Below are 25,398 nucleotides of genomic sequence, written 5' to 3'. Positions count from 1 at the left end.
ATTGGATCGGAATCGGCAAGTCCGAATTGAATCGCGAATCAGCCATGAATCGGAATCGAATCGGCTATGAATTGGCAAATTAAAAAAGTCCTTGAAATTTAGAGATTTTAACAATTTAAAACTTATTTCATGCACCCTTTATTGAATACAACTTAAACACACTATAAGATCATCAAATAAAATCTAACATACATAAACAAGGAACATAAATGATAAATTCATCACATATGTAAAATATAAATTTTAGCTTAAGTAAACAGAAATCATAGGATCATAATGAGTCACAACATAGATATATAGAATAATAAATGTTGTCAAATCATTAATGTATGTAAGATGAAGATCCATAAAACCAATTGCATCAAATCATAAATGTATGTAAGTTGAAGATCCATGAAACATATGTGTTATCTGTAAACAAAATGAAGAGACAAGTCTATCTGCTCTAGCTCTAGCTCTAGCTCAAGTCTATCTCTCACTTTTCCTCTCTTTTTGTCATACTTAACAAATAGAAGGCCTTTTAGACTTATATTAAAGATAAATGTGAAAAAAAAATCATTAAAAGAGTTGTATTTTTTATGGTTTAAAGTTGCCCAATTGGGCTGCCTGACTTTTCCAGCTGATTCATGGCAATTCATGGTGATTGATGCCAAGAAATCGTCGATTCAATTCACCGATTCACAAAAAATCGCTTAGCTTGAATTGAACTGCTGAATCACATGAATCGCATGAAATCACTGCGATTCTTGTTACTATGATATATACGCACACACATATACATAGATACATACATACATATGTATGCATCCTAGAAGAATAAATTAAGATTAAAATGTCATATGGTATCATAAAAACAATAAAAAGCACAATACACTTGTAATAATAGCATCATATCAACATCAAAATAGTAAAATAATAAAATTGAGTTCAAGTTTCATTGTTTTGACTTCAACAATTAAAACATCATACTTAGTTTCATTCATCTAATGGATTATCTAAATCTATATCTTCTTCTTCTTCTTCTCCATCATCATCATCATCAAAGTTATGAATTGATTCACAGAGTGCCAATGCCAATGGGATCAGCTGCACCAATAATGTCTGGGTTCCCATGTCCTAGGGTACTTGGATTTCATATGACATGTTTCATGTTTCAATTATGGCTATCATGTTTTCGAGTGCATCAATTTCTTTTTCTCTTTTTATGTAAAACTGTATTTTTTATTGCCAAGTCCTCTCCCTTGGTTTTGCACAGTCTGAGTTCAATTTTTTGGGCTACTGAGTCTGAGGTGAGTCCAACTTTTCAACTATTGTTCAGGTGTACCTGTTAAAGTCATACAGGAATTAGGACAGAGTTGTTTAAAAAATGGTATTTTGTTTTCAAATGTCATGCCCTTCTGCTGCTGATAGTACTACTACTATTGTATTTTTTTAGATGTGTACTATCCAAAGTCTAACTATCATGTATATGCACTAAATTGTTGTTAAATCACCTTTAACTGCTCAATCAAATTTGCAGAACCTCCACTTGCAACCACAAATGGAATGCATTCCAAAACTATAGTTTAATAAGAAGGGTGACTATGGGCACTGAATATCATGATTTATATTTACTATATCTTTTGGTTATCAATAAAAAGCTAATATTACAAGAATGTGTAGTAGGGTCAATTGCAGCTGTAAATGCATTGAGAGAGCTGAACAATTACTTTCTAGTCATTGTTAAAGCAGTGGAGACCACCTTGATTTGGACTATGAATGTAATTTATTTAACTCTTGAAAATGCACAATGGTTAATCTTGTTTTGAGCATTTATTGGACCTTTTATTCTATAATACGGCTTATAATTCAGATATTTCTTGCTACGATGTCTGAGATTTTTGTATTTCTGTAATTTTCATTTTGTGTCTGATTTCTTGGTTAATTGAATTCAAATATCTGTTTGATTCACCAATTAGTTACCAACTATATGCCATGTTTGTTTTCCTGGTTAAAACTTTGGGGATCAAGTGAACTTTTGCAAGCATGTTTTCGGATGTTAAATTTAGGTATCCTTTATTACGATAATAGATAGTTTCTATTATTATTATTTATTAGTTAATGGAAACATCATTCATTCTTTTGTATGTATTGATCTCTTGATCATTGTTAATATCAAGCAAATATTTGCCAAATACTTCGTAATATCCTTAATGTGACATCTCTATTTAAAAGTTGGAATTGTTTTAGTGTTCATGTATTTTACTAGTTTTAGTTTATATTCATATTTATTTCATTTGTTTTTAACTTTTTTAATAGGTTGAAGTTGATTTAGCACTATCAGCGCATGCAAATGCATGTCGGTGGTTTGAGACAAAGAAAAAACAAGCAAGCAAGCAGGAGAAAACTCTTACATCACATGCCAAAGCTTTTAAAGCTGCAGCAAAAAAGACACAACAACAACTATCACAGGTATTGTTTATCATAAGTATAGAACAGAAGTGAGCTTCTTTAATCTTATTGCATTTCATCTGTTGTTGTTGTTTTGGAAAACTTAGATATTGCTATGGATGAAATTTTTTCTACTGTTTGATAGTTTGCAAGTTGCACAGAACTCCTCTGAGTCACCTTAGTATTAGTCAAATAATATAGCACAATACACCATCATATTAATAGTCAACAATTAGTCAAATAACTTCGGCAAGAGCAGGATAAATTTGATAAGCAAAATTGAGAGGCTGTTCTGCTCATCAAACTTTCGGTCACTGATGATCAGCTGCTGCAAGTTCCTTCTGTCAAAAGAACTGCTGAAATTTGAATGCATCTCAAAAGCTTGCACGGAACCTTTGATAAAAACTGTGCGATCTTTTTGAAGAAATGCTTTTCTCTGGATGAACAAGTGTCCATATAGGATCATCTCAATAAAATCAAAGACATTCAAGATCAGTTGGAACATAGAAGCCATTGGATGCAAAATCGAAGAAGCCCTTTGTTGAAATTCTCAACATTGCTTCCGCTCATTATGATCTTTCATTTTCCAATCTTTGCATAATGCTTCTACAATAAGATTGGTTGAAACAACAATTCAGTTGTGGTACCACCTCATCTTCAAACACATAAGCTTTCTCAATTAACTCCGTCCACAAGGATACAGACAACTACCAGTTCTCTCATTCATCAAAAGGCTTGAAGAAGAAAAACATTCAGTTGAACAACTGCCATAAGTTTGGTCATATGAAGTTGGAGTGCTGTAAACACTTAAATGCATATGCTAAGCAATCTGGTTCACAACATAAAGCACATGCTATGGAGCACACTGAGAGGGTACACCTTCCTTTTACACCTTCATGGCTAAAAGACCTATAGATTTTATTAAATTCTCTACCAGATATATTGCTTTAGGTGCCTTCTGCCACTTCACTCTGTGCTAGAATTGGTTTATTAGTCAGTTTTGGAGGAGAAGACTACACCATTGTTGGAAAAGGTAATATACGGAATTCAGTCTAAAGGAAGGAAATTTGTTTTCCTTGATGTTTACTATGCTCCAGGAATGGAACTCAGTCTTATCTTAGTCAGTCCAATTCTGAAACATTTTCCTCGACTAGACATGACCTATAGTTCACATTAGTGTAGTATCATTTATCGGGAAACTTAGTCTACCATTGTTGTAGGTGTTGAGGATCATGGTTGGTGCAAGCGCACCTTGGCAAGCACAGAGAAATTTGGAGGACCAAGGCATCAAGGACAAATTGAAGACATCAAGGAAGATAAATTGGAATATATTAAAGCCCATTATGCCATTTTGAAATGATAAGATCAACGTATTGGTCAAAAGTCGTAAAGGTCCTAATAAGGACCTTAGGACCTAAACGAATATAATAGGGGCCAATAGTGCCCAAGAGGGGTCAAGATAGGTTTATAAGGTACTAGCCAAGTTGAATGGATCCTAGGAGGAAGGGGATCAAATTCCAAAGTTATATAGGTTAGATAGCAAGGTAAGTTAACTAAATAAAGAGTCTCAAATTCAAATTTTTGAATCCCAAGGGCTAGTGCCATTTTAGGTCTTAATGTATTTGCAATCACTTGAAACTGATTCAGTTGAGATAGTTGATTAACATCCTATATAGCTTGGTCAAGGCATGGGGAGGCGGAGTAGTATGGTGGTGACAATATTTGTACAAATTGTGATTAAATAAATAACATTTTTGCAATTTTCCTTGTGTATATGCATGATTGAATAAACCATTTGATTCAATTTGGCATTTGGATGGTTTGAATACCAAGATTAAGTTCTTTACAAGCCCTATGAATGTTTTAAGGTAATATTGTCTTTGTGTTTCTCAAAGTTGCTATTGATAGACTTTGGAATATTGCTTTCTTACTGACTGTTTTGAGTTCCAACAAAGATCGATGATCATTCAATGAATGTATTAATCTGATTGTCATGGAATGATAATGAAATGACTTGAATAATGTGACTAACCCAAATTGGCAAAGGAGTAACTAAAACTTGGTGATTACTGAGGAATATTGGTTGAAGGAACATTAAATTCATGGCTAGGGTAGTGCAGTAGGCAATCTGCCTTAATAAGGACAACTTTTATTCATTGAATCCATTAGTATATGTTGAGGAGATGGGGAATCAACCTTTGTTTGGTTGAGATTGGATTGAAATGGATGACATTGATTAGGCCCTAGTTTAATGAGGGTTTTGACGAACAGTTTGGTGCTTTTGTATGTGGAGAGTCCATGGAGCCAAATTGATTGCATTTTCCCTTAATTGGAGTCATATTAAAATTTTGTTGAACGAGCCAAGGTCAGGGGTTAAGTAACTAATAGGGTTGCTTTGTAAAAGTGGGGTAATCAAGGCAACAATACAATTATATTTGGCCAATTTGACAAATTGGTACAAAAATAACATATGTTGAGCCTTTGATATGTTGAAGTACTCCCAAATGGGTACTCAACTCCACAATTTATTTTGAAGGTCATTTGGAAAGTTTGGGAGAGAGGGCTCTAAAAATTCACTAGAGATCTAATAGGGAATTAGGCCTATTAGGACAACACTTTGGGTTCATCTATAAGTTGGGCACTTGGAACTTTGAAATTTGATTTTGTTGGTTAGATTGGGTAAGTAGAAAACCTTTGAATCATTGTGGGTCATTGGGAAGGTTGAGTTCATAATTTGGGGCATTTGAGCTTTTCGGTGCATTGGGGACATTGGGAAACAAAACATCATTTTGAACATTTTACAAGTTTTGGTTTGAGAACCACAAATTGCTGATTGCTCAGTATCAAAGCAGTATTAGAGCACAATAGAGTCGTTTGGAAGAAGGATAGGAATCTAAGGCAAAAAAGGAAGAGTTTGAAACATTTGCAGAAGAGGTTGAAGGGATGTCTTCAAGAATGACCAATGCTTAACTTGCCAAGATTGTGGTAGAACAGTCAGAGCATAATAGGAAGATGGAAGCAGAGTTGGAAAAGTTGAAGAGTCAGATGAATAAGATAAGATAAGATAAGATAATGATATTAATGTTCAACAAAAGACCATCAAAGGTCTATGGTACTAGAGGATTACAACAATGAATCTGGAAATAGCAGGAGCATCAAACGATGTCCGAAAGCAAGGCAACAACAACAAAACAAAAAGCAAGAAGAAGAAATAGAGAGAAGACCAAGAAAAAGACTAGGAGTCCTTTCTCGTAGAGGAGTGTCGTTACTGCAAATAGCCAGAACGGGATCTGACAACTCTGGAATGACTGGAAGAGCTGGTAGAGCTGGATGACCTTTTCAAACCATGCAAAGGAGATAAGGGTGTGAAAAAGGCCGTAATGAGTTGAGTAAAAGTATGCCGGTGAGGAAGAAGTGACTGTAGCGTAGTATCACGGAGCATCGTGGCCTCCTCAAGATAAAGTGGAAGGCACTGCTGATCATAGTAACTGAAAAAATCATAAAGAGATAAACACTTTCGGAACAGATAGTAAAAGTAGATAATGAATAAGAAGACCTTAATGAAGAGGTTGAAGATGAAGAAGAAGAAGAGGAAGAGAAAGAGAGCAACAAGGGAAGAGTTAGATCTAGAGGATGCAAGGATGGCCAAGTTTGTCAAGGCCATTAAAGGAAATGATTACAAAGGATTCCTATGTATAATGGTAGGATGAATGATGAAGAATTAATTGATTGGTTTAGTGCTGTTGAGAGTTTCTTTGATTGTGAAGATGTAGATGCTAAGTCTAGATTGAAGGGGAATCCATTGCTATGGGTAAATTGCTTACAAGTAGATAGGTGGAAGAAGAAGATGCCTAGAATCACTTAATGGTCAAGGATGATGGACAAGATGAGGGAGAAGTTCCTTCCGAAAGACTATAAAGTGCAGTTGTACAAGAAATTGTAGTGTTTGAGGCAAAAGGAGATGTATGTCCAAAGGTATGCAAAGGAGTTTCACAAATTTGATGTCTTCATCACATGATGAAGATGAGGAGGAAAAAGTGGCAAGATACCTGGGTGGGCTAAGGTTCAACATACAAGATGAAATTAGCTTGCTGCACCTAGCACTATGGAAGAAAGTTGCAAATTAGCCATTAGGGTTGAGGACAAGTTGAAGAGAAGGCAAGAAAGGCAAAGGAATGGAAAAGGTTAGATAAACAGGGGTAGAAGCAACAAAAACAATGAAAGTCAGGGGAAAGCAACCGTGACAAAGGCAAGGAGCCCATGTATGAACAAAGGAATGGACAAAGAGGTGGTGGAAGATTTGGTGTAGGTAGAGGAGCGAGTTCCTTCACAAGGAAGTGTTATAAATGTGGTGAAGAAGGGCATTCTTTCTACAGGAGTCCTGAAAAGGGTACCAAGAAGTCTGATAAGAAAGTGACTTTGACACAAGTGGCAGGGGAGGAAGAAAGCAAAGAGAAAGGTAAATTTGTTGAGTTAGATCCATACATTGAAGGAGGCTTTGTCATGATGATAAAGGAATTGGTTATGCAAGGGCCAGGAAGACCAAAAGTATCTATCTTTAAAACCCATAGTTTAAGCCATGGTAAAATTTGCAAAATGATAATAGACTCAGGATCTTTTTACAATTTGGTTTCTTATTAAATGATCAACAAGTTGCATTTGAGGAGATTTGCACATCCTAGATCCTAGACCATATAGAGCCCCTTGGGTGAGTGATGAACATAGCCCTGCGATTAGGGAGCAAACCTATGTTGATTTTTCCATTGGTGAGTACAAGGAGCAAATACTATGTGACATATTACCAATGATATGATGTCATATCCTACTGGGGAGATTTTGGCAGTCCATTATAAGGACAATGCATGATGGGTACAAGAACTCCTATCTTGTGCATAAAGATGGTAAAGAGTTTATTCTAAAACCTTTGCAAAATGGTTGTTCATATGAGTAAAAAATAATTTGCTTTGGCAAGGAGTATATTGATTTGCAGGGTCACATGAAGTACTGGTCTGTGAAAGAGGATCATGGGAATAGAGCATCACTATTGGTGTTGAAAACTGATGATGATGACAAAGACTACAAGATGGCAGAAAGGCATAGTAATATGGATAAGGAAGGAGTAGTTGTGGGCACACATTGGTGTCCTTTTGTTGGTGGGGAGTATGGTGTAGGGGCTCCTAGGTAGGCACATGGCAATTTGGAGGACCAAGGAATCAAGGAGGACTTGAAGACATCAAGGAAGATCAATTGGGATATATTACAGCCCATTATGCCATTTTATAATGATAAGATCAATTTATTGATTAAAAGTCCTTAAGGTCCTGATAAGGACCTTAGGACCTAAATGATTGTAATAGGGACCAGTAGTGCCCAAGAGTGGTCAAGATAGGCTCATAAGTTCCGAGACAAGTTGAATGGATCCTAGGAGGATCAAATTCCAAAGTTAAATAGGTTACACAACAAGGTAAGTTAACTAAATAAGAGTCTTAAATTCAAATTTTTGAATTCCAATGGCTAGTGCCATTTTGGAGGGAAACCTTATTTAAAGGTCTCAAAGTATTTGTAATCACTTGAAACCAATTTGGATCAGTTAAGACAGTTGATTAACATCTTATATAGCCTGGTCAAGGCATGGGAAGGCAGAGTAGTACAATGGTGACAATATTTGTATGGACTGTGCTTGAATAAACAACATTTTTGCAATTTTCCTTGTGTATATACATGATTGAATAAACATAGTGGTTCAGTTTGGCATTTGGATGGTCTGAATACCAGGATTAAGCTCTTTACAAGCCACATGAATGATTTAAGGTAATATTGTCTTTGTGTTTCTCAAAGTTGATGGTGATAGAGTTTAGAATATTGCGTTCTTAATAACAGTTTTGAGTTTCTACAAAGATCAATGATCAGTCCATGAATGTATTAAACTGATTCTCATGGAATGATCATGAAATAACTTGTATAATATATGACTAACCCAAATTGGCAAAGGAGTAACTAAAACTTGGTGATTATCATGGAGCACTCGTTGAAAGAACACTAAAGTGATGATGATTATTGCAGTAGGCCATCTGCCTTGATAAAGATGACTTTTATTGATTGAATCCCTTAGTATATGTTGAGGAGATAGTGAATTAACCTTTGTTTGGTTGAGATTGGATTGAGAAGGCTGACATTGATCAAGCCCTAGTTTAATGAGGGTTTCAAAGGGCAATTTGGGGCTTTTGTATGTGGAGAGTCTATAGAGTCAAATTGATTGCATTTTATCTTAATTGGAGTCATTATAACTCTGTTGATTGAGCCAAGGTCAGGAGTTAACTAATTGATGGGGTTGCTTCGTAAAAGTGGGGTAATTAAGGCCTCAAAACAGTCATTGTTGGTCAGTTTGACTAATTGGTCTAAAATAACATATGTTGAGCCTTTGATATGTTGAAATACTCCCAACTGGGTACTCAAATCCATGATTTATTTTGAAGATCATTTGGAAAGTTTTGGAGCAAAGGGTCAAAAACAGACTGGAGACCTAATAGGGAATTAGGCCTATTAAGACAGCATTTTGGGTTTGTATATAAGTTGGGCACTTGGAACTTTGAAAATTGATTTTGTTGGGTAGATTGGGTAAGTAGAAACCCTTATAACCATTGTGGGTCATTGGGAAGGTTGAGTTCATAATTTGGGGCATTTGAGCCTTTTGGTGCATCAGAGAACATTGGGAAACAACACATCATTTTGAGCATATGACAAGTTTTGGTTTGAGAACTACAAAGCCCTGATTGCTTTGCATCAATGGTCCTTTTAAACTTGTTGACTCTATTGATTCTTAGGAGCTTGCTATGACAACTCAACGTTCCTCTATTAGTACACTTTGGCATTAGTGGTATGGGCACTTGAATGCACACTATCTTAGCTCATTTAGGAAGATCTTGTCTTTGGTCTGTTGTAAATTTAGACCTAGAATCTTAGAGTTTGCGAGCATGTCAGTCTGGGAAGCAACATTGCTCTCTTTTTTTAGATGGCGACTCTTGTAGAGCTTTTAAGGCATTATAGTTGGTCCATGCTGATATTTGTGGACCAATGGTTACTCATTCTGTTACCAAGTCTAGGTATATTTTTTAACTTTTTGTTGAGGAGTTTAGTTGTAAAATTTGTGCATGTTTCCTTCATAAAAATCAATGTTGTTTGTTTTGTTTGAAAACTTCAAAGCATTTGTAGAAAAGAGTGTGGTCAAGATATTGATTCTTTTAGAACTGACAATTAGGGAGAATTTTATTCCTTGGCCTTTTGGGATTTTTGTGAACATGGCGTAAAGCGGCAATAAACAATACCCTACACCACTATGTCGTTGAGCAGAGAACCCGTAGGAGAAATGGCTCGGTTTATGCTTGAGCAAAAGTGTTCTAATGAAATTTTGAGCTGAAGCAGTCTACATTGTCGTCTATCTTCTCAACTGCACTCCTATAATGGTTGCCTAGAAGTAGACTCTGAAGAGGCTTGGTTAGGTAGTAAGCCCAAGATAGTCATCTCAAAGTTTTTGGCTCCACTGCCTTTGTCTAGATGCTTGATGATAAACACACCAAGTTAGATGCCAAGAGCTAGAAACTCATGCTAACAGGCTACAATGATAATCACAAAGCCTATCACTTGGTTGATATTGAGACTAATCATCTCATCTTCAATTGATATGTGGCTTTTGACAAGGAATGAGGGCCATTTCAACTCTCTCCTCGAGGTATGGATTCTAAAGTCAGTTTCTGCAAGCTCAAAATTTGGGTCTTCGTCTTCCATTAGGTCTACTTGATGGGAGGGCTCCGGTTGTTCTAGTTCCTACCTCCCCACTAGTTTCGTCCCTTGCGGGATCACTCAAACATGCAACTTCACTTGATTTTTCTCAGTATTTATTCGATCTTTTGTTTGATGATGATGATCTTGCTGCTTCTCCTAATTCTGATGTTGTCACTTCTACTCTTAGGCCTAAATGGTGGGCTAAGATGATTGATGATCTTCGTGATGATGAACTCATCGAGGGTAGAATTGTTTGGAAGAAGAGCAAACCTTTTGATTTTGTAAGCTTTTCTATCATGGCCAACATTTATAGTGTTAATTATCCTTAAACACATACATAGGACAAATGGATACTTGAGTAGGAAGAAGCTATTAAGATTGGACATCGTAAGTTGTTGAAAAATAATGCTCGGGTTTTGTCAGATTTTCCCTTAGGAAAGAAATCTAGGGGAATCAAATGGGCTGCATGTCGTCGGTAGAAATTGTGTATCAGCCGATGGGTCCCTTCGGAAAGGAAATTGTGTATCAGCCGATGGGTCCCTTCGGAAAAGAAATTGTGTATCAGCCAATGGGTCCCTTCGGAAAGGAAATTGTGTATCAGCCGACGAGTCCCGTTGGAAAGGAAATTGTTATGTAGCTGATGGGTAAATAGTTTGTAGCGGACATAATGTATGTGGCCGACAGACTCCTTCGGGAAAGTTCTTCGGAAAGTATTTATAACCCCTTCGGAAAGCATTGTAATCATCAGATCATATCATATCATCGAAGTGTAATGTACTATGGGCATATGCGAATAATAATAATAAGAGTTCTACTGTTTGTGTTCGTGTTCTTTATCTGTGTGCAATTCTTAATTAATCTATGCGGTAAACACTGCAAAGTCAAATACAAAGTTGATGGCACTTTAGATAAGTAGAAGGCTCGTCTTGTTGCCAAATGCTTTGTTAGCATGAAGGAATTGATTAAGAAGAGATCTTTGCTCCGACAACAGAGATGGGCACCATCAGATTAGTCCTCACTATGGTAGCTTAGTGTGACTAGATGGTCCATCAAATGGATATAAAAAGTGCTTTCTTGAATTGTGAGTTAGAGGAAGAAGTGTACATCACGCAACCTTTTGGATTCAAGGTTGTTGGTCAAAAAACACCAAGTACTCAAAGTGGTGAAAGCACTCTGTTACCTTAGACAGGTTCCCCAGGCATGGTAGATGAAAAGTGATAAATACCTCGTTGATCAAAGTTTTTAGAGGAGTCCTGAATCAAATCTGCCTATCAAGACTATAGGCAATAATATCTTTTTGGCTATATATGTTATTGATTTGATAATCATTGGAAGTTCTGAATCTTCGGTTCAGGGCATTAAACATAATCTATGTTTGTCTTTTGAGAACATTGACTTTGGGCTTTTGTACTATTGCCTAGGTGTCAAGGTTTGACACCGTTCACATGGCAGCTTTATCTCTTAGTCTAAGTATGCCCAAACTCTTCTTGACAAATTCAGAATGTAGAACTTTAAACCTACATCTACACCTATGGAGTTTGGTCTAAAGTTGTTAGCCAAATCTTGATCTTCAGTTGATAATAAATCTGCATTCAGACAACTAGCTGTTTGATATATCTCACCACCGCCAGATCTAATTCCTCCTTTGCATACTTTGCAGTGAGTTACATATCTTGCATCATGGCAACTCCTACTTCAGATTACTGGGCTGCAACAAAGTGCATCTTGCACTTTGTTAAGGGCACTCCTGACTTTGGTATTGTCTATGGACAAACCAAAGATCCATGACTCGTTAGCTACATAAACTCGGATTGGGGAGGCTCCGTTTTTGACAAAATGTTCACTTCTGAGTAGGTCTTTAGTTTGGTCGCATGTGCTATCACTTGGACTAGTAAGAAGTAACAAGCTATATCTTTTTCCTCAATGGAAGTTGAGTATTGGGGAATAACCGAAGCAGGTTGACGCTTTCCAACATCCATATTTCTTAGGTAGACCCTTCACCCCTCTTTTGTAATAGTCAAGGGATCCTCAAACTCACCAAGAATTCAATCTTCCATGAGCGCACCAAGCATAGTGACATTCATTGTCACTTCATCCATTAGCTAGTTGAAAATGGATCCATAGGTTTGTAATATAATCCTAAATAGACTAGTCTGTTGATATTCTCACCAAGTCCCTATTTCTAGAGAAGCTTGTTAAGTTCAGGGGGCTTCTTGGTGTCATAGACAAATTGACCATCAAGGGAGGGCTTTAAAATAATATCCTTAATATCCTGATTATTACTACTTTAATGGTCAATATTGGAAATCTTGTAAATATTAGAGTGTTTCTAATATTGTAGATAATCTTTCATTATTAGAATATTTCTAATAACAACGGTTGTTTCGTAATAGAAACATTGTGTTTGTAAACTATAAATGAACATCTTGCTATGGTTTGCCTCATTAGTTATCTTAAAAGAACTGAAGAAATCTGTGAAGTGGTCTTTAATGATATATTGTGCAAACGTAAAAAGACATGGATGCAACAAAACATCAAGTGGACGAGCAAATGGAATATTCATTTCAATGTGTCCCGCAAATAATAAAGAAATAAAGGCCTTTGTTATGGAGACATACTATAAGAGAAATTGAGGAAGCAGACTTGGAAGGGAAAAAAAACTTATTATATCAGCGAGTTCGACCCCACATGTGATTAACTTCAAAAGGCATACATAGGGCCAACATTTCTTGGAGAGCTAAAAGTCTTATTCCACAGCTCAGAACCAATTCTCCTCAATTGTGATGTGAAACTGGATAGTGGAACAGACCAAAAGAGTCTTGGGAAGAGAGAGTTTGCACACTTTGCAACTCAAAAAAGGTGGAAACTGAACAACACTTGATGTTAGAATGTGAGGCTTATAAGGACATCAGGTTCAAATTTGTGGATATTATATCTGGCAGCTCTTGGCACAACTCATTCAGGGAGGAGAACATTGAGAAGTTAGGTGGGCTCATCATTAGCTTGCACAAAAAAAGAACCGAATTGTTAAAGTTGGTTTAGTTGGAAGGCTGTCCCATAGACTATGTTTAGCCTCATGGATGTTAAAAATCATCTATCTATCTATCTTGTTCATTCATCAATCTATCTAATATTTTACCATTACCTGTGGAACATAGGGATTAGAGTATATACAAAGTCCTAAGAAACATCAGTGAAAATTGTATTGGAAAATTTAAGACTTCACAATCTTTTCTCTTGATCATATTTTGATCTCATCATTTTTTATTTTTCATGTTAAATGTGGTACAATCTGTCATTTTAAAAACTGGTTCCCAGATGTTTTTTTAGTTTGGTGTATATTGTGAAAAAGATTAGTACTTGGAAAAAAGTGGGAAAACAATTGATTTTAATTCTTGAAGTCTCTATTGAATTGCAGGCTAAAACTATTGCTTCAATCTCACATATTCGTAAGGTTCATTGGTTTGAGAAATTTAATTGGTTTATAAGTAGTGAGAATTACTTGGTTATCAGTGGCCGTGATGCACAACAGAATGAGTTGCTTGTCAAGCGATACATGAAAAAGGGAGATTTGTAAGTCAACATATTACCCCTTATTAGAATTTCATGTTCTCATATAATCTACCATATATAGGTTTACTTTATGGTTCATATGCACAGAATCATGTTTTTGATAATATTTTCTACTCTAAAGATGAAAATTTGATAAACTAATTCATCTTCACATTTCTTCTTTTTAAAATGTGGTTCCATATATTATGCAAAAAAATGAAAATTTCTCCATAAAATTGCCAGGGCTAACTTGGCAGCATGTTAAGTTTTCATTCTTTGTGAAAATTCAAATTATAATACGCTATTATATGGCAAGTTCATTCCGTGTGATGCTTGAATACGAAGATCACCCAAAGCTTAAGATAGTACTAGGAAACAAAGATTTGATTTAAAATTTTTTTTATTACAGGCCTTTATTTTTCTGATAAATCCATGAATTATATAAGAACAAGTATTCTCAGGTCTCTTTCAACTAAATGCCATGTTAGAGTATTTTCATTGAGAGCAGATGGAAGTTTACATTGAGATCTTTCAACCTGGTTATAGTTATACAACTTTCAACCCAGTGAACCCTGTACAAATTTAAGTTTGGGAGGATGGTACTTGTCATGACATATTTAAGCAATACAATTAGACATATATAGATCAGGTAGAATCTTCTATATTTGGCAAAATTGAGTTAATTGCTTGGCATCAATGATTCAACATATATTTCAGGTTGACTTTGTAAGCAATTTTTCCCAGAATTTTCCTATGATTTTATTGATAAAGTAATGTTTTATGTACCATTTGTGTTTGGTATAGACTGAATTTCTGTTAGAATTTCATTATCTTTGCACTTGACAATAAATTTGGGTTTTATGATCCGTAAATACTTTTAAAAGTGTCGTAGCAGTCCTTGACCTTCTTAACTTGTAGAGTTGCAATACTCCTATTTCCTTCACATGCTGGAACATCTCTGCTCCACTTGCATCTCCTAAGCTTGCAACTCCCCCTCCCAAACTCCCTTCCCTTTATTATGCTCCCTTCTATCTGTGTGCTTCCATCCTTACTCCATGCTCTTCCACCCAATACTAGGAAAGGAGAACAGCTTGACACAGCTCAGATAGCATTTCCTTCATTCCCCATGACTTTTATAGGCAGCTCCCTTAGTTATAAAAGAAAGCTCGTTTGAGTCACAAGGAGCTATGTTTCATATGCGATTAGCTTTTGATAGAGCGAAATGTATATTGCTTTGGTATGAGCCAGTAGAATCCGAGAGGGGATTCTTCAACATTGAAGGAAGAAGTTAGGTGATAATGCTGCTAATAGCTCCACTGACTTGCACACATGCTGTATTTGTAACTACCTATGCTATATTGGTGGGCCAACCTGCTCAACATCCCTTAAAATTCGGAACTGATTAAAAATCATTGAATTTACTTTAACAATCAATGGTCTTAATGAAGTTGAAGAGCACAAATATATTGAGAGGCAGGGTGAGGGAAGGGGTAGTGAATCAGCATATCAATGAATTTCAATCTTTTAAAACCTGATCAAGTAATTGTAATTTCCTTTTTTGAGCTTAATCAACACATATACAGAGTTTATCAATTAAGAATACCAAAAACACTAGAACTTACGTGGAAAATGTAATTGGAAAAACCACAGCAATTAATGCTTAAATATAAATACATCCTTTTATAATGTATGTAGGCAGTAGCCTATTAGAGGCACCAGCCCCTAACTTAATTCATGAGGACCAACCCATTAGAAGCACCAATTCCCACCTCTAATTGTAGGCACTAACCTGCTATAGGCACTGACTTCAATACAAAATGCTGCTATAATTTGCTTCCACAAATATGCTCCAATGAGATCTCAATCTGCTCATTAACTTCCCGTTTACACCCGAAAAATCTTCTTTCTCGTTGCATTCAACACACACCACACAGATACATAACGATATATATATGTATGTATATGAAAAACTCGGGATCTGCAATAACTCGGCTGACCCAATATTTTAAAAAAAATCTCAGAATTACCAAAAATGCAACAAAAAAATCGGCAATGAATTGACACTTTTATTGAAGATTTGATTGAATATTATAATATGATAATATAATATTTACTATTTGTAATATTATAATGTAATGTCCCCTCTTAGGTTCTCTTTGGATTCAGGGCACTAGCTTGAATTGTTCATTCTTATTTTTTATTTTTGTTCTTGATTTCATTATAATCTTGTGTACTACTACTTCAAGGTCAATGATATATCAATGCCACTGGGTGTCTGATGTAGATGATTGAATTTGTAACTTAGATGATTAGTTCTTGAAAAATAAATTTATACTTAACGACCCTTATGATTCCTAACATGTAATACAAAATGACTTTTGATGGTTGCCCTGGCAATTATATTCCTATACTGGATGTGAATAATAATATACTAGATTGATTATATCAACCTAGATTTGATGTTCAATACTGATCCGGATGTGATAGATATAAGAAATGTTTCTTCTCCAAAAATTCATCTTTCGCTCATGTATGTATAAGTAATGGTACACTTGTTGGCATAGCTCAGACCTTAGTTCCCTTATATACGCTTTCTTACTATTATCCATGTATCCACTCAGTCATACCTATTCAAAAATGAGTCACAGTTTGTGGTGAACCAATTCTTTAATTTAATATTCTTTACAATATCTTACTGTAGTTGTCTCTGTATTTTGGTGAATTATCTTTGTAAACATCTGTTGTCCCTGTCTGGGTATTCCCTTATGAGAATACTGTTTGGCAGATTCATTTGTTTGAACTGATTCATTATGGTGGATTATTCTCTATATATTTATCTTGCAGATGTCTAGTTTTCCTTTGAAACTGATCATACCCTTGACATCAGATTCTGAATTGGATATATTTATGCTCGTAATAATTGTTGGTGCCGCCAATAAAGAGTATTACTGGATATACTTTTATATAGACCACTCTCTGACCAGGATCTGATTTGCTTTAACTTCTCTTTGTCAATCTACTTTGCCTTATCCCTGTTCGCTGCTTATTGCTCCTCTTAGATTGGTATCCTATATACTTCTCTCACTTCTTTGATTCCTGATTGATGTCCTTTATTTTGTAAGTTCTTCTCTGTTCCTCCCTGTATATTAACGCTGACTGTATATTCCGTACTTGTGTAGTTTCCTGAATAAAATAATAGGATGGACGTTCTGAATGCCACTCCAATCCACATGAATGTTACTGTTGTATGCCATATGCTATGGTGATAATATCAAATGTTGGATAATCTGGTGCCAAAGAAGGTTAGAAAGCAAATGCTGAAGGTGGATTGATTTTTTTTGTTTTGATTGCATGTAAATTGATAGTGAGTCCTATTCGATATAATATAACCGTGCTATAAAAAAAACCACGGAGAGAGAAGTATCGTTGACGGCTTCTGCTCTGTCCAATCCCTTGACTTTCTTCCTATTCGCTGATTGCTTGGCTTGTTCACTCTCCCTATCTCTACTCCTATTCTGCGTTAATATTCATTACTCTGTCTGCAATAATTCTCTATTAATAATGGAGATTGTTGTTCCAGATTTGATTCAATATGAGAAACGTTCTCCATTATATAGTTTGCGCTCTGCTATTTCTCTTGCTTGTGTAAGACTCCTTTGCTTCCTTTGTTATCAATTCCTTTCAATGCCCGAATGCTATAAGACTCGCCTTCTTTCGTCTTCGGTCTGCCACTCCAGTCCTCCGTTTCTCCTCCCCTTCGTTAATACCATCACTTGTTTAATATATGCGTGAAAGTGAATAGTCACAACTATTGATATTAATTCAATGTATTTATATTTTAATATTGGTTTATTATTACATTGAAATATGCTTATATTTCAATAAATATAATTGTATGATATGATTTATTTATATTATTTAATCAAATATGATAATTAATATATTAATAATATAAATCAATAGTATAATTTCATTTATTCATTTATAAGATATTATATTATTATATTAATATAATATATTATGTTTGATTGATACTATTGATTATATTATAATTTATATTTGTCTATATATATCTATATATATATATATATTTTCTCAAGATTATTATTATTAAACTCTATTCTAGAATTGGGGGACATTACATATAATTATAATACATTGTTTATAATTCCATGATTGGTAAAATCTAAAATAATACATATTATAGTATCCAATAATACATACACTAATTAATAGTATCTGATTTGTATTTTTTTTGATAAATATTTCATTTTATTAATAGTGAAGCAGGAGTTACTTGTCTGCAAACAAGAGTGGTAACATTAGGAATACCACCTCTAGTAGAGTTCACAAAGAGCCACAAGCATATCATAAACTAGAGACCATCAAAACTACAACACAAAAGTAAAAAAAATGTTTTCAGCCTCCCCTTTAGAGTGGGAGTGAAGAACCATCTCGAAGTTAATCTGTCATGTTCCCATTTTAAGATGGAATTTTAATAGTAATTAGATAATGAATATTTCTAAGTAAATAATCATAATAAAATCGTATATTAAAATTAATTTCAAAATGTAAAAATAAGATAATAATAAAATCTTATTATTATAATATAAATAATGACATATATGATCTATTATCAATAAATAATAATTAAAATAATTAAATAAAAATAAAATTACAATGAATGAATAAATAAATAAATAAAATTAAATACAAGAGAGCATATTGTAGAAAGAGTGTTACCTTTCTATATAGGATATAATAATAAATGATAATAAACATAAAATAAATAAGTAAATAAACAATATAATATAGAATAATATAAATTAACTAAATTTAATGAAAGGTCGAGAGATATGTAATAAAGAGATGCGACTCCTTCAAATTAAGATATAAAAGGGAGGAGAATTCATTTGGAAGAGAGGAGAAGAAGAGGAAAAGAGAGGAGTTTAAGAAGGATTAATAGAAGAGGCTAAGAATGTGAAGAAATTAAGGAAGTGAATTTTTCAATAGACAACAATGATGGAAGGATGTGACATTTTGGCAGGGTTGTAAGTATGAAGGGTTGTGATTTTTCAAATGGATTATGATTATAAAGGAGAATATAAATACAATGATATTTCTCCAAAAGGAGGACGAGGAAATAAAAATCTCATATGATTCTATAATATATTAGATCTATATGATATGCATATTTATATATATGAATATTGATCATATATTGATAACTATTGCAGTATTAATATCATTTACAATAATGAGATTGCAATATCAATTATGATAGCAAAATAGAAATTATATATCCACGCTTCAATCCTCCTACTATTTGGGTAAGAAGGGAAGATTGAAGTGTTGCCAGGGAGGTGCTTGTGTAAATTCCAAGCAATGGATCTTTGTTCCAAGATAAGGTAAGGGTTAGTGTTTGGTAGGCCTTCATGATATGGACATGGACCTGTAAACTTTGAGGCAATCCGTTGATAGTGGTATCTAGGTAACTTGGTTAACACTGATGGCTTTCGTCATGAGATAGAAGAATAACAAGGTTGGACATAAGTGTTAAAGATAACTTTAGGAGTATGGTGTTCCCAAGGAGGGGCCTTTATAAATCCAATCAAATGGAGTATATCGCAACAGAGGGTAGGGGCCAGTGATCCATTAACCTTTAGGATGTGGACTTGGACCTGTAAACTTTGAGGGAATCCATATGTGGTGTCTAGGAAACTTGGATAGCATTGAAATGACAATAGTATCAAACATTGATCACAACAACATGATTTCAAAAATCTGGGATGATGATTGGAGCCAACCACGTGACATAGAGCTAAAGTCATTACTAGCCCACCTTGAGCACTCCAAGAAGTTTGAAGTTCTCCCCATCTCATTGAGAAGCTTATGGTAAAGCTTGAACTTTGCGCTAAATGCTCACAAAACAATTTTGCTCAAAATGGTATATTACATTTTTAAAGGGATTCCTTCATTAAAGGCCACTTTGAGCTTTATCCCTAGATACAATATAGATTGTTATGTATCTAACACTCACAAGAAAATAAACTTTTAGAGGTTTGAATCAAAGACTACTGGGATATGCATACTCTAAAGTATATTATCATAAAGATTCCAAATAGTTTCATGATAAACTAAACTCGTCCAACCTTGGGAATAAAGGATAGGTGATATTTATCTTTGCTAGTGACGCTGTTTCTCTTTTCTTCTAGCTCTTTTGATCTTAAGGCCTTAATGTCTTATCACGGCTTCTAGAAGTTCTAATTTTTTTGATGAGGTTGTGTTCTTTGCTATGGACATATCGTAAACATATTGATCTTTTTTCCCAATATGATCTCTCTTTCCATAAAATTTACCATAGTTGAATAAATTGGCAATTAGTAAAACTGGTCCATGAGTAATTTGATGGCAAGTTTGTAACTGATACTGTGTAATGTCCCTTTTTGGGACATTTTATTTAGGCAAAACTTATGTAACAAACGGTTTTTCATAACAAAAGCAAAGACGATTTATAAGAGATTTTCCCAATAATTATCGAATAGATAACTGAATTCCTTTACATAGGACATTAACTGTTTTTAAGTATCAACGATTAACTGAAATAAGCATGTTCAACCGAGATAACTATATCAGTGATCAACTGAAATAACTAGATTAACAATTAACTGAAAATAACTGTATCAATGATCAACTAGAATAACAATTAACTGAAAATAACTGTATCAATGATCAACTGAAATATCTAGAATAACGATTAACTAGAATAACTACATCAATGATCAATGGAAATAACGATTAACTGAAATAACTACATAAATGATCAGTTGAAATAACGATTAACTGAAATAACTATAATAATGATTAACTATCTTTTCTACATACAAGTAAAATAAATGCTTAACATGGAAAGAAGAAAAAGGAAACATACAAGTATTATCCGGTGAGTCTTTAGTTGGTTGTGCAAGCCTCAACTTTAGGTAAGAGGAGAAGCATTGACTTAGGCTTAACCTCCCAACCTCGGACCATACTTATCCCCACACAATCTATTGAATTAGAAAGGCCCTCCCTACCTCGGGAATGGGCGTGGGATACTCTTAGTCCAACCACCTGAGCATTCTGGTGTTTAGAATGTCCGCACAGTTATGGAAGGACATGTCTGCATAACTGGCACCACTGACATCAAGTGATCAATAGATGACAAACATGCCTTTAAACGACCTTGGCCAAGGTTTTCTGATGGATTCAATGCCCCGATCCTTGACAACAGGAAACAATAATAAGGATTTGTTTTTAGTTTTTAATTCATCATATCTGACTTTTATTTCTATGTCATTGCAGATTCCATCTCACCTCTTCACCTTTTCCATGGCTATACAGCCGGTGAGTCCTAGGTGCTCGAATCTTAGAGCAATCGGCTCTGTCCATTGATTCTCAACTGATTCATGATTAATATTTATATATTCCGTCTTATCACAATTTGTGATTTGAAGATGTTCTTAAAGATTTGCAGAAGATATTGTTTAATTCTAATCTCCAATGGCATAAATAACCATGATTTCATAACACGGTTACTTAGCTTTTACTTGCCATAAAAAAATCTAATTTAGAGAGAATCTATCCTATAATATCAAACAAGATATCATCATGATAAAAGTTGTAGCTTACTGCTATGCAATTCGGTTTTGTTGTAACAATTGTTCAAGAAAAATCATATTGCAATGTTGGATTTGGATATTCCACATAACCTGAATTAATTTGGAAATGGAGTCTTTTTGGACGCTCAACAATCCGCCTCACCTTTGCTTGCAGAATCTCGAACACAATCCTATTATGAGGTTGCTCACGATTTCCGGCAGAATAATTGTATGTTCAAGAAATCGTGGGAAGGAAAAATGTAATGATTATAAATTGTTAACAGCATTGATATCGGCACTAAGTAAAAGTTAGTTGAAATTATGGAAGAAGGCGGTGATGAACACAAAGTCGTATGCATAAAACAAGGAAGTCGGATGTTGTAAGAAAATAAGAGTAAATGCTGCCTTCCATCTCCGTCGACTTCAAAATATAAAGAGTAACGTGACTCCTTGGCTTCCAAGAAGCTGTGACATAAAGAAATATCTTGGCTCTTGAACGCCAATTAAAATGTGTTCAATCAGTTTTGAACACAAGAAAAAAAATTAAAAGGATGGAAGAAGATTTGAAGGTTATAATTCAAAAAATATTATGGTTTATATCTATCTACGTACACTTAGATATATTGGTGAGGTGACATCATTTATTATAAAGAAAAATAATATTATGGTGTCACTTTATTTTATATCTATGTGTATGTACATATGTATATATTATAATAATATGGTGAAAGATCACTCAAAGTCCTTTGAGGTACATATAATATTTTATGTTTCTTAAATTATTTATTTAATAGCTCATGCGGGTCCTATAGTTGTATCCTGAAGTTCAAGTCGCTAGGTCCTCTTACCAAAGCAATTTAAGGTCATACCTATCAATCCTGTTGACTAGACTAAGCTAGTATCCCATTCATTGATCCCGTTTAGCCATGCTTCCCCTCTTCATCTTCTCCTGCAATCACCCGTGAAACACTTCCACCACAATAACAAGTTCCATAATAATTTTCATATAAATATTTAAAAGAATTTAATTATTAACCATAATTTCAAAATCAAACTACTGCTTAACATCACATAACAAATAATGGTTAACGACCATCTTCATTAACAATTAATACAATGGCTATAAATAACTACTTGCTTCACATGATTATGAAAGAAAAACCCGTTCAATCTAATGGCTATGAGCAAATTTAAAATTAGGTCAAAATTTGGGATGTAACAACTTAAATATTTATATTATGTAAAAACTGATTCAAATAAGGCTCTTGGAGAAAAAAAAGAACCAGTCAAGAAAAACTCCATTCATCACCCATATGTAGTACAATAAGGTTTAGCAGGTATTTGGCATCTGCTGTTTGAATATCAGAAATAGAAGACCAGTTGAAAAAAAAATTCCCCTATCTACAAAGCTGAAAACACCCCTTACAAGATCATATGATGATCAAAAGATCCCAAACTAAATACTTATATCCTAAAAACTAACCCATACATCAATAGTGCCAATTAAATAATTAAGTTTTAAGCAGTCCAGCTATATCAAATTTAAGAATGACATTAGTGAATGATAAATAAAGTCATTTTAGTTTAAAGGGGGATGATAAAGAGAGGGAGAAAAAAATACAAAAGAGATATGCAGAAGAAAAATGAAGTCACAGGGATATACTATTAAGGAACATTGAGAGGCTCATTCTAAGCATTTTTGGTTATTGTTTTCTCTTGAAGAAGTTTGAGAAGCTTTGGCTTTCAGATTTGAAAACCTGAGGGTGGATAAGTTTAGGACTTTTAGGTGGATTGGACAAAAGTCCAATTCATCTTTGGATGTGGATTTACAATGGAGTTCACTGTTGGGCAAATTTCTGATAGAGGTATTTCACTTCTGTTAAAAAACAAGGTTGTAATCATTCATGTTCATAATTAATACCAGATTTTATTTTGGCCTAATTTTATATGATTTTTATATAATCTGTTGGATAAGTAAAATCAGTTTGCATGAATATTGTTTGCTTAAATTTTTGTGCAACATTTGTTAAATCTGTGCAAAAATTCAACAGGGGGCTATCCTGGTGGTATAAAACCAGTGTATCCTACCAGCTTGAAGGGTTAACATTGAATAAATCTTTTTTGAAATTAAAATCGAGAAGTTGGAGAAAACCCAGTTCCGAGTTGGTCCAGAAAATTAATGGACTTATTTGGAAGATTTCATCATGGATAACGGTTGATTTATGTCTAAACATTAATATTATTGTTGTCTTCCATATCAAAAGTATTGGTGGCATTTAATTTATTAAGGTGAAGCCACTATTTTCTAGTATCATGAAGATTTTATTGCATTTAATAGTGATGTGGAGACTTTAAAGAGAGTGAAATCCATTAACTTTGGCCCCTTAAATTCCAATATCGGAGGGTAGCTTGAAAGTACAATGGTTATAAAAGTATTGGGTTTGTATAAGATTTGCCGATTAATATCATATTAATCTGTGTGAATATGTTGAGGCTCTATATAAACATTTAATCCCCTTTCCTAAATTTGGCAAGACGTTTTTGGCAAACATTAATCGATGAAATATTACAGAAAATTTTAAGGTGTGGCATAAACAAGTGAAGGTTTTTATAGTTTGAAAGTGCTGAAAAGCGTATTGGAATCCTTGGAAAGTTTGAATTTTGTCAGTCCATGGTTTAGGATTGTTGTGATTCAGTGGAGGAAAATTAAACTACTGTGTGGTTGTTGGAACTAAAGATTCTCTGTTTATTGTGAATACAGAGCAATTAACAAATGTTAGATGTGCAGTGTGAATGAAATTTACTGTTGCAACTGTCCTGTTCCTTGGGTTGTGTTTGTTTGCTAAAATTGTCTTTGTGTGGGTGAACGAGACTGCTACTGGCTGTTGGAGGTGACACCATTAGTGTTGTTCATGTAAGTGCCAACATTGTGGGAGATATTGTGTGGATTTCTGAAATGAAATACTATCTCACGATTCCTCTCCGGTTCTGCTATTATTCTTGGAGAAACCCTGTGGTTGTGATGAGGTGTTTGGTCTTTTGAGTGATTTTTGTGTTCATCTTCAAAAGGGAAAAACAATTAAGGTTATGAAAACTAGGAAACTAATGACAACTCAAGTCTCTTTTTCTTGGGTTCCCTGGTATTGAAAAAGAACAGGAGATTTTCACCATTACCAAATGTACGAAAATTGACTGGAGTCACCAGAGGTGACAGATGCAGGAACATGAATGACAGTGAAAGATATTGCCTGGACTGAGGTCTCCAATTCTCTGTGTGGGAGGCCCAATATCTCATGCTGTTAGTATTCAGGTTGTTATGAAGGGCAAAGTGTTCTCCAGAACAGAACATGAAAATTACCAATGGCACGGTTTTGTAGAAGGTTTAGATGATTTCTCAGACATCTAGGAAACAAATTTTATATGCAAGTCAAACATATACCGTGCAGCTGAGCTCTCTGTGGCTATGAAGAATTTCAACAGACACTTCTGTTGAAATTAGAAAAAAGGTTCATTCATGTTGATGACATAAGGTGCGTGGTTATTATTAGTTGATTTGCAGCAACAATCACTGTATTTCTGGACTACCAGTAAATAAGGAAGCTATTAGATTTAAGATTGTTGTTTTTGATTATAATTCTTTATTTGTAAATTCTGGAAGAACTCAGTAAATGAGTTTGTATGAATAGCAGCATTCTCCAGCAGATGTTTTGAACTCATTGAAGAGGGATTCAGAAAATTTCAGAAGCCAACCGTACACTTATTCAAGTGTTGACATAATCCTGGAACTCTGTATCTTGTTTTCATTCCAAGTGTTTGACAAAATGCAATAAAGAGAAACTTTAAAAGTTTGCTGAAAAATAACATGAGACGCTCTTACAAGAAACTCTTCCAAAAATTGGTTTGTATTTTTGATCAATAAATGTTCATTCAGAATCTGATGCATGCAGTTTTTATCAGGCAAACACAAGCATTAAAATCAAACGCTTATCTGTAAAGC

The 25,398-nt window shown here is 34.5% G+C and overlaps 1 protein-coding gene across 1 annotated transcript in view; it reads left to right on the top strand.

Moving 5' to 3' along the window:
- The window catches only part of EMB1441 (zinc knuckle (CCHC-type) family protein), a 231,980-nt gene that overhangs the window by 77,140 nt on the left and 129,442 nt on the right, over window positions 1-25,398 (top strand). Inside the window, exons 8-9 of the mRNA XM_089825338.1 lie at window positions 2,299-2,451; window positions 13,631-13,785. Coding sequence (XP_089681464.1) covers window positions 2,299-2,451; window positions 13,631-13,785 — 308 coding nt within the window. The remainder of the gene's footprint in view (window positions 1-2,298; window positions 2,452-13,630; window positions 13,786-25,398) is intronic.

The sequence above is a fragment of the Cupressus sempervirens genome, chromosome 4 (assembly GCF_028749045.1).
Source record: "Cupressus sempervirens isolate cs-2001-9-10 chromosome 4, ASM2874904v1, whole genome shotgun sequence".
NCBI classification, from domain to species: domain Eukaryota; kingdom Viridiplantae; phylum Streptophyta; class Pinopsida; order Cupressales; family Cupressaceae; genus Cupressus; species Cupressus sempervirens.
The sequence above is the reverse complement of the archived record's forward strand: the minus strand, read 5'-3'. Positions and strand labels throughout refer to the sequence as shown.